Source organism: Phasianus colchicus, chromosome 3 (genome assembly GCF_987193195.1).
Source record: "Phasianus colchicus chromosome 3, bPhaCol1.hap1.1, whole genome shotgun sequence".
In the NCBI taxonomy this organism is placed as follows: Eukaryota; Metazoa; Chordata; class Aves; order Galliformes; family Phasianidae; genus Phasianus; species Phasianus colchicus.
Window position 1 is genome coordinate 36,691,366 of NC_143438.1, and position 18,418 is coordinate 36,709,783.

Genomic DNA, 18,418 nt, shown 5'->3' on the forward strand with positions numbered 1-18,418 from the left:
GTGAACTGCATATTGTACGTACTCCCCTCTTGAAAACTACAGGTTTCCATGCCCATTTCTGTTTTGCTGCCAGGAGAACAACATGTTTTCTTGTGCTTGTCATTTGCTGAGTCAGTAAGTTATGTGTAGTTAATGAAATCTGTTTCATATTAAGTCTGACTCTGAGGGTTGCATAAAAAGTAGTCCTTTTAGTTGTTTGGGGGTTTTTTGCTTCTCAAATGTGAGATTACAAAAAGCACTGCTAAAGATTCATCGAAGATTGTTTTAAAGTTCCTGCCAGTAGTATGAAAGTTACTAAAGTCAGGAATTTATAGATTACCTGTTTCATGTATGTAAGCACAGACATGGCATAAATTTACTTATTCTGTAGCATTAGACTGGAAAAGCTGCTTCTATTTTCAGCTTTGCAGTTAGGGAAAGCAGGAAGTACAGAAACTGCATAAACCTAGAGATTCTGGGAAAGCTTTCTGGAATTAAGTAATGAGAGACAGCTATAATCAAATTCTGCAAAAATGAGAAAGTTTATCTGCTGAAGTTTTGAGGCAAATAAAATACTACGAAAGCTACAGTTCCATCTACACCTCAGGGGTCTGCTTTGTGGGTTTTTTTTTCCCTGCAGCATATATCAAACAGAATGTCCCTCACAGATGATGCACAGGGATAGATAAATCAGCTTGCTTCAGTTAACCTGCAGAGCAAGTGATAGGCAAGTGTAATTTTTGCATGACTGACTGAAATGCTTTTTAGGGCTGAAGATATCTATGACCTAGTTTTTCTGCTTGAAGAGTATTTACGTATGGGAAGGGCTTGTAATTTGAGTGCAATTGCTGTATGCTAAAGCCATGCTGAGCCTACGGCATCTGCTCTACAAGCTGCTTTTCTGGGCTCCTGAAAAACTATGTGAGCAGCTACTGTTTGTTTTAAGCAGAAGAATGTTAAAGATACAACTTCCTACTGCAGTGATACAGCCCAGATAGTAGTGTTTCAGCAAGCAGCAGTAGGGAGTTTTCAGGATAGCCAGTGCTTTCCTTTTTGTAAGGGCTTCCAGGTAACTTACTCTCATTGAGAACTGCATGTAGTGCAGTGTCCTACAGCTGTGGCTACTTGTGCCTGTGGGATTTAGTAAAGGCAGTCATTCAGTGAATGAACTATAAGATCACAAAGGCAGTAACTGTCAGCATGTTGTCCCTGAACTCTTAAGGAGTGAAATAGGAATCGGAGTCCCTCTTTCTCCATACCTGTGGAGAGTGAGGTAACAGTTTGGGGGGTTTCTGTTTCTACTGATCAGATGATTTCTGTAGACAGCAAAGTTGTGAAATGGCTAATGGTAAAATGCAATCAGAAGTTCTTACACATCTCCTGGCAGTGGCTCAGAGCCAGTCAATGCAGCAGAACAGAATTTAGCTGCTGTTCAGAACAGTTACTTAACAGCCTAATTCTAATTCTGTCCCCTTCCCCTGTTTCCTTTAAATGGCTTGCCAGTTTGAGAGTTGTAAACCAACTAACTCATAATTAAATTGGCAGAGAACCCTGGGTGAAGCTGTTCAGCCCCTTGTGGCAGGTGGCTTCAACTGAAAAACCAGCAATGAGTCCTGATGGGTACTGTTGAAACAGGTTTAACTTCCTTATTCTCCCTTCTATTCAGTTTGCCATTGACAAGTTGCCTCTAACCAAGAGTTGGAATCCTTAATGACAAAACCCTCTTCACAGCGCCTTGGCTGCAATTGGTTTTTGTTCTGCTTAGCATCTGGGCTCTTGGTTTTAAACACTGGGAGGAATGATTCTTTGTTGATTCCTTGTTTTTCCAAGGGATCAGTTATGCAGAGTTCCACTGTGGCACAAATACTCAGGTGTCAGTCTGAATGTATTGATGCAACAGCCAGTAATAATGTGAAACCAGCATGCAACACTTAGCTGACCAATATATTGCATACAGTGAGAAGCTGCAGTTGCTTTCAGATAAAGATGAACTGTTACATGATGTGTCATTCCACTATTTAAAAGTTTGATCCTATGAAAGAACAGATCTTTAGACATGTAGGAATGTTGTGTAGGTGTTTGATGTGTTGGAGGGAAAAAAAAAGCACCAATGAACTCCACAATATGGGATGGATAGTGTCATCTGTAAGGTATGATGGTTACAAGTCAGTTACTGGATATGTGATTTCTTATACAAATACGATGAGACCGTCTTGTGATGCTTGTCTCTTTATTTGCTTGTGAGGGAGTTATGCCTAAATCTGCAGTGATAGAACCAGGTCAACCCCACAGGAGATCTGTTTGTTCTGATGCCAGCTGGAACCACGTGTTATTCGTCATTATTATGCTAATTATTTCTCATTCTTTGCTTTCAGACCTAGCTAGAATAAGATGCAGATTTTCTAACAGGCAGGTTTAGAGTGGAAGTGGAAAAAGAACACTTCAGTATAAAAGTTTGGTACCTTATTCCCAAAGTAAGCCATCTTAATGGTAACAATTCCTTCAAAGGCCTTAAACTCTGTTATTTTGTGAAATAAATTATCAGCACTGTTGCTGACGGAGTGCTAACAGACAAGGATGTCTTAAAATAATGACTTTAATGAACTGCTTCTAAAACAACAGGCAGCATGTTAGTAATGCCCCTTTTGTTAATTAGGCAGCACTGAAATACCATGTCCCTCATGACAGACTATTCTGTTACAAGGAAGAAAAGAATTCACTTGTAATTTCAGGAAGGTTTCCCTCTCAGCCTGCAACTGTCCTTGCCAGGCTTGAATAGGAACACAAGAATACTGTTTACTTGGTGACGTTTGCTATTCCTAATTTGCCCAGACACTTTTCAATTGCAATTATGTAGATATGATGAATACTATGTGATAGAATGAGACCATTTAACTGAGGCAACCAGTTTTGATGGGGGGAAGGTGTTAAATTGCACTGGGACAGTTATTACACAACTGCAGAGTTGCCCAGGCATGCAGCTAACTGAAGTGTGTTCTGAATCTTTCAGCACTCAAATTCACTGCCTCTGTCATTCTTAACCCTCTGTCTCTTGCTTTGATAATAGTCAAAATAGATGGTAACTGGTCTGCACAAACAGATGGTACCACATATTCACTGAATCTTCAGTTTTGAGAATGCACAAAAGAGTTTGAAATACATGGAGTGTATATTCAGTCATAAAGCTGAAATCACCAAAGACTCTGCTTGTATAACGAGAACAACCTTGCATACACTTTATCAGTGTATACTAATGCTTTATATAAACTTGCACTGTGCATTAGGCATTGCTATTTTTCTTGCAGTGTGGTAGATGAGAGGTGATCCTCTGCAAGGCTGTTTAAGGAAAGCAGTTAAACCTGTCAACAGCAGTGCAAGAGGAGACAAGTCTTAGCTGATGAAACAGCAGCTGAACTCTATAACGTTCAACATGTGTCAGACAACCTTCAACTTTGAGCCTGGCACAAGGCTTTCAGAAATCCCTTTCACACACTTCTGAGTCTCACCTGTTGATTTTTTTTAAATAAATATAGACAGAGCTTTAGTTAAGAGTTGGAAAGCTCTTATACTGCAGCTGAACATTCACAAACAGAATCAACGAGAAAATAAATTAAATAAATTTCTTGGGTGAATTGGTGTATGCCTGTTTCACTGCACCCACTTTCAGCCACTCTGTCCTAACAAACTTTTATTTGAAACAAAGAGATAAAAACCTTTAGAAAGGTAGTTTCAGAAAGCTTTATTGAAAAGATTTGAATGTGTTATGGCATCAGTGAATTATGCTTTGTATTAGCTTGCTTCACACTTTCCATAACATGAAATTAGTTGCTTAATAATAAGGACCCTTCACCACACCCCTACAGAACAGTTAGTAAGCATACGCTGTAGCATGTGAATACAATAGTCATAAGCCTGGAGAGTGGACTGCTTACTCACATGGCTACATAACAGCAAAAACAAAACAGATCCTTTAACACTGTCATGCTAGTAAACCATGTTGCTGTTCCAAAAGCTTTTTGTTATCTTGACCCTCAAAGTCCAAACAGATGCATTCTCCTGCTATTGTGTTGTTTTTCATCCCCAAATAGGCTTTAATTTTAGGCATTTAACCACTTTGATGGTAATAAATTTGTTCACTTATCACGGAACAGAGACAATTCATGTTATACAATCAAAAGCGTGGAGATTGTCATCGCATAAGTGAGAAAATTGTTCTAGAGGGGATTCTTAACCCAATGTTATTATTTTTGAAATTTGCTGCATTACTGTCCTATATACTTTGTATGTCTGCCCTGCGCAATTAACTTTCCTGTTGCCTTATTTGTTAGATCCACGCTGGCAAATGCAATATTTCTTCCTTGCTTCAAAATCTGAGCCGTAATCAGTACTTCTTCTCCAATTTTAGCAGCTGAGGTATATCTTAAATGAAGAAGAAAATGAACAAGTAAGGATCTGTACAGAGCACAAATCCAAATTTATTTCTTCATTTTAGATTATCACAATTGGAATTAAGCAAAACCAAGTAATAGTCACATATCCTTATAACTGCCTGCTTGAAAATCCCTGCTGCTTAAAGTCCTTGAACTCCTCCAGAGTACTGCAGTGGTAGTTTGGTATAACATCCTCTGAAGAAATGGAGGACAAGAAGAAACCCACCACTTGGTTCTCATGAAAAGTCCTTTCTGGACCAGGAAGAATTAGGTACCAAAAATCTGATACAAGCTCAACCCTAAGTCCTATTCTAGCCACTGCAGGCTCCTCGTGGCATTTCTAAGCCAGTCTGGCTGGTTTCTGCAGCATATCTCTGCAAGTAACATATCCAGAAGGTCATTTCTGTGTAGAATCTAATCACAGGTTAACTGCTTCTCATAGCCTGGTCAGAGAAAAGCCATAGAAATTTGGGAGGCTTTCAAAACTTCCCCGGTTTAACTCCATTTCTATTCATTACATGACTTTTTGTTTTATTTACATAAGTGTGTGGACATGCTCTGAAAACACACTGTCCAGGAATTAAGAAGAAATTTTACCACAAAAAACTGGGAAAGAATCAGGAGGAATGTGATCCAGCCCTGACCTGAGGTAAGGGAACGCTACTCATATACTTGCACAGGAGACTGTATAAGTGCTGGATACATAACTTCATCAACCAGATCATTTTTATGCACAACACCATGTTGATCATGTCTCATGCTGCTGTTGCACAAGCCCCATTAGTTTTCAGGGGGGCAGGGTCTCAGCTCCCAGAGGTTGTTGATCCTCTTGTGATTTAAATAAATAAGCCTTCTGTTTCTCCCTGTTCATTCCATTACTGAAACACTGAAACAGTTTTTTCATGATAGGATCTTTTTTAAAAGCTTTCTCTAAAGGAAAACAAGGTGGAGTATAGCTATATTTGATATCCAATATCAATTGTTCATTGAAAGCAGTACTTCACTGCAGTACTTTAAGTTTTGTTTGACCCTCATATTTCCTAAACTTTATGCTACTTGATTATTTTGCATCACCTCCAGAGAGTATTTTCTTGAGATTTTAACTTTTTATAATTGAGCAGGCATTTTTGACGGTGTAAATAATTAAAATGTTGGTCTCTCATTACACTGCTGCAAGGCAAAATTAATCATGTGTACATTTCAAGTTTTCATTTCCAGAAATTTCCTGGTCATCGCAGTGTCAGTGGAAAGCTCCAGTCCTACATTACCAGTGGGAAATCAGAAGGCACTGGGAGAAAGGAAGGCATCTGGTAAATATACAGATCACTCCCCACATATTTCCCTACATTTTTTTAGGCAGTTATAATGAGGAGTTATTTCTCCAAGATTTTTAGTGCTCAGTACTAGTTATTTGTAGGACTACTTTAGTAGTCATAATCTCTTCAGTGGAAGTAATGAAGCAAAGCTGACAAGCTGTAACAGCACGATCAAAGAAGGTTTCACACATTTTTTTTTAAAGGTACTATTTAAAAATTGCATTACAGGAAGAACTATTCTCAACCATCAAACACCCTAGAGTAAAGGAATCTTCTGTCAGTGAGAAATTCTGACTCAATTTTTAATTTATCCTCTGAGTATAAAACAGAGCTAAAATGTTTCCTTTTTTAATCTTGGACTAACTCTGAAAAAGGGTTTATTGAAAGCTGTTTCAAGCCTAGATTTTGCTATTTGAGGCCAATAACGAATCTGACCAAGCAAAGAAATAAGCCAATTGTGTAAGACTAAAATTTACCATATACCACCCCTTTAACATTCTGTGAATGAATGGGTAGCAAATAAATAAAAACTGACTCAAATTTTGCAGATATGCTTCCCTCCACCCACAACTTAGTTTATTAAAAACAAGACTTCAGATGCCTTTTTAAAGCAGGCAGTATTACTCCATTACGCTTCCGCTATGTGTTAATACCTTGTCAGGGAAGAAAAGTTAGTGCTAGGCACAGTGGAAGATACCTACGTGATGTTCATGTCCACGCTGACCCCAGGTAATGCTCTTTCTGTGTACAGCAATGCAACTGTTGATACCACGTCCACAAGCGTGGCTGTCAAACCTCCGTGTAACGTGCCACCTCTGTTGGTATGTTCCTCCTCCACTTTCAATTCACACACAACTTTTCCTGGATTTGCAGAAAGAAGCTTCATCTGTATAACCAAAAATGGAATAAAGAGCTTACTGACAGAGTACCAACTCCAGGTGTTGCCCTGAATCAAGCTGAAAGGATTATTTTGGATTCATGAAACAGATGGAAAGACATAAAACGCAGTAATTTAACTGTCACAATAGATGTTTCCATAAACTTTGAGCTAATCCCATTGGCCTCCTTGAACTGAAATTTGCATTCCTGGGCACAATTATCCAATGCTGAATCATAATGTACTACAGCACCATAATTTATGTACACACTTCTATAGTGTTATGTAGAATGGTGTTACACAGGAAATCACAGTGCATTTGTGGAACTACACTTCCCCATGTAATCAACAAAGGCAGCTGGATTTTTGAGACCAATAAATTATTGCATTTCAATTGCTTAAATTATTTTACTCTACTCTCTGCATTTAATAGTACTACATCCAAATTCTGAAGACGGATGCAGACCTGAGATAAGTACTATATATATATATATATATATATATATATATATATATAGTACTTATTTTTCTGCTTGTAGCAAATACTTTGAAGAACCTTCAGACTGCCACAAGTGAAACGTGGACATAATATTTACTGTAACTCCTACTTTTTTTTTTTTCCTGATTTGTTTCACCAAAGAATTGAGGTTTTTTGTTTTTTTTTTTTTTTTTAATTTCAGTGTTTCCATAACATTTCAAATGGATTGACTTATTCTCTTTACTCTTAAGATTGAAATGTCTCCAGTTTCACTACTGCTTAGTTATAATGTGATATAAGAGCTCAATTCCAGCTGAAGTCCCTGATAGGACAAAGTTTATGCAAAATTTGCAGAAAAATGATAGCAAGATAAGTGGTAACTGAGTACTCAGTCCAACTTCAAATGGAAAAAAAAAAAAGGGGGAAACCACTGAGGCAGTGTTCTAGTGTAAAAATAGCACCCTGACCAATGAAGATCCCAAGCCTATGGGGAACAGCCATGCTATAATACACTGTTTCAGACATAATTTGCAATCAAGGTCTTTTCCCAAGGCCTGACACTGGCAGCAGATGATAGTTTCCACTGCCTTTAGGGAGCATTCCAATCTATCAGCACGTCAAGGATGGCATCTAGTCTCTGATCTGGCACTCATGCCTTCTCCCCTGACAGCAGTAGTTGGGTACTTGAATGCTTCTAGGACTTACAGAGCTACAGCTGCTAGTTTGTACATCTCCAAAGCCTCTGTGCCTGTCCTCCCATACATCTCAGTGAGCTGCTTCAGCTCCCAGTCACATCTGTGATGCACCACTTTTGAGAATGGGCTTAAAACCCACAGTTGTTAAGCCCTACGTGGATACCACGTTGGAATTAAAACAGAAAATTCCTCTGATGCTAAAGCTGAACAATCTCTAAAGCTGAAAAGTCTCAGCTTAAAATCTGTCCTCTCCAGAACAGGAAAAAAATCTAAAGTAAGAAAGGCTTCAAGTAGCTCCCAGAATCACAGGATCTTAGGGGTTGAAAAGAACCTCTGGAGATCATCTAGTCCAACCCCTGCTGAAGCACTGATAAGATCCCCTCTCAGCCTCCAGGCTGAACAAGCCCAGCTCTCTCAGCTTTTCCTTGTATGGGAGAATGCTCCAGGCTCTTAATCATCTTTGCAGCCCTCCACTGACTCTCTAGAAGTTCCCTGTATTTTTTGAACTGGAGAGCCCAGAACTAGACACAGTATTCCAAATGTGGCCTCCCCAGGGCAGAGCAGAGGGGGAGGATCACCTTCAACTTGCTGGCCATGCTCTTTTGCTTGCACTCCAGGATACCATTGGCCTTCTTGGTCATGTGGGCACGCTGCTTGTTCATGGCCAACCTGCTGCCCACCAGGATCCCCAGGTCCCTCTCTGCAGAGCTCCTCTCCAGCAGGTCTACCCCTAACCTGTACTAATGCATGCAGTTATTCCTCCCCAGGTGTAGGGCTCTGCACTTGCTCTTGTTGAACCTCATCAGGTACCTCTGTGCCCAACTCTCCAGCCAGTCCATGTTTCACTGAATGGCAGCACAGCCTTCTTGCTGAGGGTGCGTTGTGTCCTTTCATCCAGGTCACTGATGAAGCTGTTGTATATGACTAGACCAAGTACCAACTCCTAGGGAACACCAGTAGCTACAGGCCTCCAACTGTACTCTGAGCTGCTGATTACTATTCTGAGCTCTGTCAGTCATAGAACCATAGAAAGATGTGGGTTGGAAGGGATCTCAAGGATCATCAAGTACCAACCCCCTGCCACAAACAGGATTGCCAGACACTACATCAAGTGCTAGATCAGCCCAGGGCCCCATACAACCTGGCCCTAAACACCTCCAGAGATGAGGCCTCTCTGGGCAACCTGTTCCAGCACCTGACCACTCTCTCAGTAAAAAACTTCCCCCTGACATATAATCTAAATCTCCCTTCCCTTAGTTTAAAAACATTCCCCCTTGTCCTATTACTATCTACCCTTGTAAAAAGTTGATTTCCTTCATGTTTATGAATTCCTTTTAAATATTGGAAGGCCACAATGAGTCAAGCCTGCTCTCAATCCACCTGGCTGTCCACTTGTCTATCTCACACTTCTTAAGTTTACCTATAAAGAGACAGTGTCAAATGCATTACTGAAATCAAGGTACACAACATCTGTTGCTCTCCCCACATCTACTCAGCTGATTATGACAACAGCAGATGCTTGAAATTAAAACAAAATTATTATTTTATACCATTTTGCTTCTGGAAGTGGGTTTCAGAAGCAGTCACAACATTTCTCAAAGAAAGGTAAGAAGCCTGCCTCTCTAGGCTGAATTCAGTAAGTTACCTTTTTTAGCTGAGTGCTGCACCCATTATCGAATTAATGGAATTTTAAGGTGCAAGAAGAGTAGAATCAGCAGGGTGAAGATGTCAGTAGGAACTGATTGGAGTCATCATAACTAAAGGACTCTTTACAATTCTGTGAGCTTCCTAAAGCATTATACTTTCTATACATAAGATCAAAATGTCTAGGGGAAACATAATGATAGTTGCTTTCATAGAATCATTTGAGTTGGGAAGGACTGTTAAAGACCATCTAGTCCAATTCCCCTGCAGTAAACAGGGACACCTACAGCTAGATGGAGTTACTCAGAGCCCCATCCAGCCTGACCTTGAGCGTCTCCAGGGACAGGGCATCCACAGACTTCCTGAGCAACTTGCTCCAGTGCCTCACCACTCTTACTGTAAAAAACTTTTTCCTCATATCCAGTTTAAGTCTCTCCCTTTGAAAACAGTAACTTTCTTTAAGGTAATGGAGCTGACACTGAGAACACTGCTTTTGCTATCAGTTTTGCTCCTCCGTCTAAAAAAACAGAGGTTCTGGCATGGCTGTTTGCTCAGGTGCATTCACTTCATCTCTGCACGGCAGGGTTCCACACACACATAGACAACAGAACAGCAGAAACAGAACCCTGGCTCTGCAAAATGTAAGGCCCTGAAACCTGCTTTGTGGGAGAACACGTCAGCTGCACTACCATGCACTGCAATACGCAATAGAAATAGTAACACCATCTTAACTATGTTTTAATTGTACTGTAGCATCACTTTATTGTAATATCCCTTCTATAATTCTGTGACCGCAGAGCAGCACCAGACCACCACATTTCTGAACACTGAGCCTTGCCGGCAGCTCGCAGACCTGTGACACGTTTGCGTAACTTCAAGGTGTCTGTTATAATGGCCTCTTGTTTTTACTTTTAAGCAGAGAGCAGTAATAACGTTTCAGCACTTCACAACCATAGAAGTGACCTTGGCCACGGGCATTACGAAGGAAGCGTTAAGCACACTACTCCCATTTCCCACCGCGCTGGGGGAGCAGGGACTCGGCAGCCCGCCCTACCTTGCCGAGCACCCTGTCGAAGCCCTCCGACTGCACCATGTACTTCATGGCATCTCGCAGGCCCTCCACCGTGAAGCGCATGCTGCCCATCCCGGTCGCGGCGCCCTGTGACGGCGGCGCGGCCCGGAACGGCTCGGCCCCGCTTCCGCCCCGCCCGCAGAGCCATGGAGCTGGAGGCGCGGGCCGAGCCACGCTCCCCGCGGGCGGGGCGCGGGGAGGAGGATGAGGAGCTGCGGCTCGCCAAGCGGAGGAAAGTGCTGTGCTCTGAGTTCGCCGCCGTCACCAGCAGCGACGAGGCGGTGGCCAGCGGCTTCCTGGCGAACAGCGGCTGGCACCTGGAGGTAGGGCCGGCGGCGGGGGGCGGCGGGAGCGGCCGCCATTCATCTGCACTCTGCCTCTGTGTTTCAGAGGGCGCTGGACGCTTACTTCGAGGCGCCGATGAACGAGCAGGCGGCGGCAGGAGGGGGCTCGGCGGGGCCCGGCAGCTGGTGAGCGCCCTTGGTGGGGACAGAGGGAAGAGCCCCTCTGGTCTTTATAGCTGAGAACAAGCTGTGTTTGGTAACTGCTCGACCCGAAACCAGGTGAGGTCGGCCTCTTCTCACAGGTGGCGGCGATGGGATGAGAGGGAATGGCCTCAAATTGTGCCAGGAGACGTTCAGGTGGGATATGAGGGAGAATTTCTTCTCCGAAAGAGCGGTGAGGCAGTGGCTGCCCAGGGAGGTGGTGGAGCCACCATCCCTGGGGGTGTTCAGAACTGTGTGAACGTGGCACTGAGGGATGTGGTCAGTAGGTGTGTGATTCTATGGCTCTATAGAACATACATCTTTTTTCATGTAACTGTATGAAAAAAGGAAGCTTACCAAGCATCATTGTTGCCATCCACCTTCTCCACAGCAAGTCAGAAGATGACTGCGTTGAACTGGAGGCACCTTTTCAAAGAATCATAGAATGGCCTGGGTTGAAAAATGATCATCTAGTTTCCACCCCCCCTGCTATGTGCAGGGTTGCCAACCACCAGACCAGGCTGCCCAGAGCCACATCCAGCCTGGCCTTCAATGCCTCCTGGGATGGGGCATCCATAACCTCGTTGGGCAACCAGTGCTAGTGTGTCACCACCCTCTGAGTAGAAAACTTTCTCTTTTCTCCCCTGTTGTCTTTGCACTGCAGCTTCTGCCTTGAGCACGGTGTACAGGTGGGGCTCTGTGGGCTTCCTGGCGAGAGAAGAGCACAACAGACTTCCTAATGTTTTGCTGCACAGTGTTTGGCTTCCCAGCCTGCTTTTAGCAAGCTGCTGCTCAGCTCTGTGGTTGCACATCTCACGGTTGGCTGGGACTTGTGTGGCAGTGTAATCTTGCACTGTTAGTTCAGTACAACATAAGAAAACAGTACTGTGTTCTAGGAAGCATAAAAGATTTAGGGTTGGAAAAGGTCTCTAAGATCATCAAGTTGAACTGTCAGCCCACCCCCACCATGCCCACTAACCATGTTTCTCAGAGCTACATCCACACGGTTTTTGAACACCTCAAGAGTCGGTGACCTCACCACCTCCCTGGGCAGCCTGTGCCACTACCTCACCATTATTTCAGAGAAGAAAATTTTCCTAATATCCCACCTGAACCTCCCCTGGCACAACTTGAGACCATCACCTCTCATCCTGTCACTGTTACTTGGGAGAAGAAGCTGACCGCCACCTTGCCACAACCTCCTTTCAGGTCATGGTAGAGAGTGATAAGGTCTGCCCTGAGCCTCTTTTTCTCTAGACTGCATAATACCAGGGAATAGGTATTATCAAACTCCAGTATCCCAACAGCTGAAACAGACTTAGGTATACTATTGAACATCATTTGTTTTACATTCTCACTTTACTAAAGGAATTTGCTTTGGACCGTGCTTCATTGGTAGAGTCCTCTTTAGGGGCTTTGTCCCCAGGCAGTGACTGGATTGGGCACTGGTACCTTGACAGTGCTTTTCTGAAGTGCAGTTTGGAGTGAATGTTCCCCAAGAAAATGACTATCAGTTTGTTGCATGTTTTTTTATTGAGTTTGCACATGCCCAAGGGGAGCTCAGAAACCTCAGCTGCATTATAAAGATGGGTTCATAAAAACAAAGGCTTGGCTGCAGTCTTTGTTTTTAGTATCATGGAGAATGTTTGCAGATCTTACATGCGCAGTCTGCCCCTGGCACAGTGAAAGAAATGAATTCCTCAGGTGCATTGGATAGAGTTGGTTGCCATCCAATTAATTTCATTTGGAATGGTAGATGTTATTTTATGTATAAGGAGGAGGAAGAAACTCTTTCTTCTCCTGTGTACTAAGGCTCCATGTGATTAAAGTTACTGAACTTCTTCTGAATTGCAATAAGAGATCACGTCACGTTAACTTACTTGTTGAGAAAATTTTATACGGTTGTCTGTAAGTTGTGATGAGTGTAAAACATTGTATTTTAGAAGATAAGAGAGGCAAATGCAGTAAGAATAATATTATGCATGTTGACAAACAATGTCTCTTTAGTATCGACCTCACAGCAGATGAAACTGCAAGTAATACCAGCAGCAGCAGTGCAGGCTCCAAGCAACAAGATGATGACAGCAGCTTCTCGCTGATAACCTGGAACATTGATGGGCTGGACCTGGGAAATCTGCAGGAGCGAGCTAGAGGTGTCTGTTCTTACCTGACATTGTAAGCATGGCTTTGTCTTTGTATTGTTATGCATCCAACTTAAAGTGAGCTTCTCATTTTAGATAATGAAAAAATCTTCATGTCCAAATTATCTTCAAATTAGATGCAAAAATGCATTTGTTGTACAAATCCTAAGACTGATTGGAGGAGGTGTGAGCCTGTGCATTTCAAGTTAAAGACTTTGCAGTGTCTAAAAATCTTTTGGTAACGAACAGTATTGCTTACATCAAGTTTATGCCTTTGTCAGGAGCATGCTTCACACTTCCATCTTGTACAGGAAAAGAGGGTGAAACTGCTTGTTTACTTCATTCTGGTGGTATGAGTAACTTCATTCTGGAGCAAAGTGTTTGGAGGACCACCAGCATTCTTTGTTTATTTGATTTGCTATTTGAAAAATGGATCCCTTTCCAGTATTGTTATTTATCTATAAAGGATGATAATGTGCAAGCTAATATGAAAGCAGTAGTATCTGTGATTGCCTTTTATAGTTGTACCATTTGAAGCTTCCTGTTAATACTCTTATGATTAATTTGATAATTATATAAATTGGTGAGTCTTAATATGGTAATTTATCAGTGTAAATTAAACTGGTTTAAACAAATGTTAATTGGTTCTTCTGAACCCAGCAGAAACCCTTAACTAAACTGATTTTTCTCTTGATTTCTAATAATATGTTTTGATTTTTTTTTTTCTGTAGAAGTGATCTTACAAGCAAGTGGCGACTTCTTACACAGTCTAATAGTGATAGGACAAGGGGGAATGGCTTTAAGCTGAAAGAAAATGAGATTAAGTTAGATGTTAGGAAGAAATTCTCAGAGTGCAGTGAGGCGCTGGCACAGCTACCCAGAGAAGCTGTGGTGCCTCATCCCTGGAGGTGCTCAAAGCCAGGTTGGATGGGGCCCTGGGCAGCTGAGCTGGTGGGGGGCAGCCCTGCTCATAGTACGGGGTGGGGCTGGGTGGGCTTTGAGGACCCTTCCAACCCAAACTGCTCTGTGATTCTATGAAGTTTGTCCTCTGACTGCTTAGAGAAGGTCTATTCAGCAGTGTATAAAAAAGGACAGCTACAAAAGAGCACTTCCAGGACTCCTACCCCACAAGTGCTGTTACTGGTGGCATAGCTCTAAGGAACTTGGCATTGACAAATGGCAGATTAGCTGAGACGGATATGTTGTAAAGGAATGAGATGGAGGGTAGAATTTCCTAGAAATCTTATCTGTGGCATAATATGATCCAAAGCTGCTTTTCAGCTGTTTATGTTAAATTCCTTGCGTATGTAATAACTGAATAATAATTGAAAATTGTGCAAATGTTTTCAAGATTAAAGGAAGTAGGGCGTTTTACTGCCATGTTGGTACTGTGCCCATAATAGTTATTGTTTTCTGCCATAAGCATCAGTGGTATCTCTATGTGCTACTATATGTCATTAGAGAGCATCTTAAAATATCTAGGAAGGTGAGGAAAAAATCCACCTGAAATCTCTGACCCTGTTCTGTTTGACATCAGAGTGTAATAATGTTATTTTTCAGTAGATAACTTCAAAACTTGTTTTGCTGATTTCAGATACAGCCCAGATGTCGTGTTTTTACAGGAGGTTATCCCACCATATCTCTGTATTCTGCAGAGGAGAGCAGGTGGTTACACCATTATTCCAGGTATGAAGTAAACCTCAATTTCTTAAGACAAAAACTGGAAAAAACAGTTTTGTTCTGTCTTCCTTGCCAAAAGCTCCAACCTGCTGTAGCAACTGAAAAGAGTAAGATGAAGAAGAAAACACTTAAATTACTTGCTCTATTTTACTACCTGCATATAGTTGGATTCAAATTACTCCCATGAAAAGTTTGCTTGACAGATGGTCTTTGTTTTGTATTTTTTTTCCCACATTTTGAAAAACTGATAGCAAAATTATCCCAAAAAGCACCATAGATGAGTAGTTGCTTAACCATTTGTATTAAAAGCATATTCAGACCACTGTTAAGAAACTTTTGAGTAATCATTTTGTACATCTTGCAAATTAAAATTTTTCTCCCAAATGATAATAAAGAGATCTGTGGAAGAGCTTTAACTTTATCCTGTGGCAGAAGATGTCCTTGACCTTTTATTTGCCTGTTCCTCTCCAGGTAATGTAGATGGCTATTTCACTGCCATGCTGTTGAAGAAATCGAGAGTGAAAGTACTAAAACAAGAGATAATACGTTTTCCAACCACTTCCATGATGAGGAACCTTTTGGTTGTGCATGTGAGTCAGTCTGTCAGTACTACAGCTGTGTGTCTGTCTTCAGAACAATAGAATCACAGAAAGGTTGGGCTGGCCTTATTCAATGGCAGTCTTAAACAGCGCATAAATGTTTCTTCAAACATATGATTCAAATTGCATTTGGTACTAATAAAATTAAGTCTCTTATGTTGCTGGCTGTACTTTGTTTTCACATCTGATAACCTCTGAAAACAAATTAGAAGCCTGCTATCTTCCTCTAAGGCACTTCTCCAATTTATAACAAATATTAACCAGAGCTCTGTCGTTCATTAATTTATTTTCTGATTAGTTTTTGTCTATAATCTTCATATCACAGTGTGGAAAATAGCATACCTGTTTTGTTTCATGTACAGGTGAACATATCTGGTAATGAACTTTGCCTAATGACTTCTCATCTGGAGAGCACTAGAGATCACTCAAAGGAGCGTATGAAGCAACTGCAAATAGTGTTAAACAAAATGCAGGAGGAGTCTGAGTCCACTACTGTTATATTTGGGGGAGATACAAACCTCAGAGACAGCGAGGTAAACAGAAATAAGCAACCTGATTAATTTGGGAAGGTATTCTGGTAAAATCTTGTCAGACTTTTCTATTATCTTCATGAGAAACAAACTGCACAGCAGAAATCTGCAACTTCTTCTTCCCCTTTTTAAGAGCTAGAAGCGGTATTGCTACACTGTGGCTTTGTTACAGCTGAGATGTTGTTGTTATATACACAAAAGGAATGGTTTTTTTTTTCCATAACACAAAATGCATAATTCTCAAAATGTATTTCTGAGATGTTTCAGCTTTCAAAGTATCTTCTGATTTTGAGAACTTGATCTTTTTATTAATTCAGCTCTCTGCTTCTAGGGACTTAATGCTAAAAAAGAATGAATGAAAGAAGAAGGTGCTCTGGAGAAATAGATCTTGGGAGTTTAAAATCCAGCCTCTTCATGGAGACATTCAAGATTAGAAGCCATTTTTGGCTGCTCATGTTAAGAGTGAAATTTCTGCATTATTAGTAAAAATTCTTTTTTCCCTAATAGTGAAATTCCTGCTATGAGCAGGAATGACCTTATTTCAGAAAACATGGCCTTGACCCTCATGCCTGATTTTGTAATTGAACTCTTTGCTTTGTAGCATTGAAGTCTAATGGCACCCTGGCATGTATCAGGAATGGTGTGGTGAGCAGGACTAGGGAAGTCATCCTGCCTCTGTACTCAGCTCTGGTGAGGCCTCACCTCGAGTACTGTGTTCAGTTTTGGGCACTTCAATACAGAAAGGACATTGAGGTGCTGGAGCAGGTCCAAAGAGAGGCAACAAGGCTGGTGGAGGGCTTGGAGAATATGCCCTATGAGGAGAGACCAAAGGAACAGGGGCTGTTCAGTCTGGGGAAAAGGAGGCTGAGGGGAGACCTTGTTGCTCTCTTCCAATATCTGAAAGGTGCTTACAGCGAGAGCGGGGTTAGTCTCTTCTCACAGGACAAAGGGAATTTTTCTATCAGGAAAAACTTCTATACTGGAAGGGTTGTTAAGCACTGGAATAGGCTCCCCAGGGATGTGGTTGAGTCACCATCCCTGGATGTGTTTAAAAACCATTTTGTTGCGGTGCTCAGGGACATGATTTAGCGGAGGGTTGTTAGAGTTAGGGTAGTATGGTTAGGTTGTGGTTAGACTTGATGATCTTGAAGGTCTTTTCCAACCTGAGCAATTCTATGATTCTATGATTCTATGCTTTGGATTTAGAAAAGTATGACAAAAATTGGTCACGCTGTAGAATCTACTGAGGAATAACACAATTTAGAAATTCCTCTAGTAGCTTTGTTCTTCACGACTGGTGTTTTGCAGGGGAAAAAAGCGATATTTTGACAGCTCAGTTCTCTTTTCTCCCTTCAGGTGGCTAAACTAGGTGGCTTACCTAAAAACATCACGGATATCTGGGATTTTCTGGGCAAACCCCAACACTGCCGCTACACGTGGGACACAAGCTCCAATACCAACCTGCGCATAGAGAGTAAATGCAAGTTGCGGTTTGATCGCCTTTATTTTCGGCCTGCAGCAGAGGGGGGACACGTCATTCCACGAAATATGGACTTGATTGGATTAGAAAAACTGGACTGTGGCAGATTCCCAAGTGATCACTGGGGTCTTCTGTGTCACTTTGATGTGATATTATAATGAACAGGGCTTTTGTTGTTTGGTTTTAAGGGTTCTGTTTTTAAGAAAGTTTACACTCCCAGTTTAAGCTGACAGTTGACAGTTTCAACCATAGCAAATTCTCTGCTTTTGGCTCCTGCTGGAATGTCTTCAGTTAATTGCCAGGCTCCTTTTTCCTCACTATACGCATCTGCTGTTGAATCATGGCTTTAAATATATATTTTTAACAAAACCAAATTTCAGTTCTAAAACAGGAGATAAGAATAAATAAAATCCATAAATGTACTACCTGATTTTAAAGATGCTTTTATTTTGTCCTGTATTATAAGCTCATAATAAATGCTGCTTCTTTTTTAAAATACTCTTCTGATGACTGCTTTGTTTTGTAACTATTTTCATCATCCTTTACAACAGCGTCTTTTGTGAGACGTACTGTGTCAGTTTCTGAAGTTCGTATTGTAAATACATATAGGCCCCCTCAGGCAGGACAGTAAGGGAACTTTAGAAAGAATAGCTAGGTTCTCACAAACTAATAGTTTCTATCTAAGAATTAAGCCAATATTGAACAGATTTGAGAATGATGTGCTTTCCTTGTGATGTAAAAAGGCTATATAGTATATATAGAAGTTTTATGCTTGAAATGTTAAATACCCTCCTTTACATTAATATAAAGCTGCTTTATTTATATTTATATTAATAAATATAAAGTAGCCATATATTAATATAAAACTGGATAGGAGTTTCAGGCTTGAGATTTTATCATTCTCGTGAGCTTGTAGAAACTGAATACTCTTACAAAAGCAGCTCAGGATTTAGCTGACGTTGCAAAAGATAAGCAGGCTTTCTAACTCAAGAACTGTGTAATCAGCCTTGTG

At 41.3% G+C, this 18,418-nt stretch overlaps 2 protein-coding genes across 2 annotated transcripts; one reads left to right on the forward strand and one right to left on the reverse strand.

Annotated features, from left to right (window-relative positions):
- Nucleotides 1-3,703: 3,703 nt before the first annotated feature.
- On the reverse strand, nucleotides 3,704-10,606 carry ACOT13 (acyl-CoA thioesterase 13). Its single transcript, XM_031589057.2, has 3 exons — nucleotides 10,474-10,606; nucleotides 6,427-6,611; nucleotides 3,704-4,398 (listed from the first exon to the last, which is right to left on the reverse strand). The coding sequence occupies exons 1-3, from the start codon at nucleotides 10,561-10,563 to the stop codon at nucleotides 4,242-4,244; spliced, it is 432 nt and encodes a 143-aa protein (XP_031444917.1). The 5' UTR covers nucleotides 10,564-10,606; the 3' UTR covers nucleotides 3,704-4,241.
- A 31-nt stretch (nucleotides 10,607-10,637) lies between these two features.
- On the forward strand, nucleotides 10,638-17,901 carry TDP2 (tyrosyl-DNA phosphodiesterase 2). Its single transcript, XM_031589055.2, has 7 exons — nucleotides 10,638-10,814; nucleotides 10,882-10,961; nucleotides 12,984-13,151; nucleotides 14,712-14,803; nucleotides 15,269-15,387; nucleotides 15,759-15,929; nucleotides 17,283-17,901. Exons 1-7 carry the CDS (start codon nucleotides 10,638-10,640, stop codon nucleotides 17,562-17,564), a joined length of 1,089 nt encoding a protein of 362 aa, XP_031444915.2. The 3' UTR covers nucleotides 17,565-17,901.
- The last annotated feature ends 517 nt before the right edge of the window (nucleotides 17,902-18,418 follow it).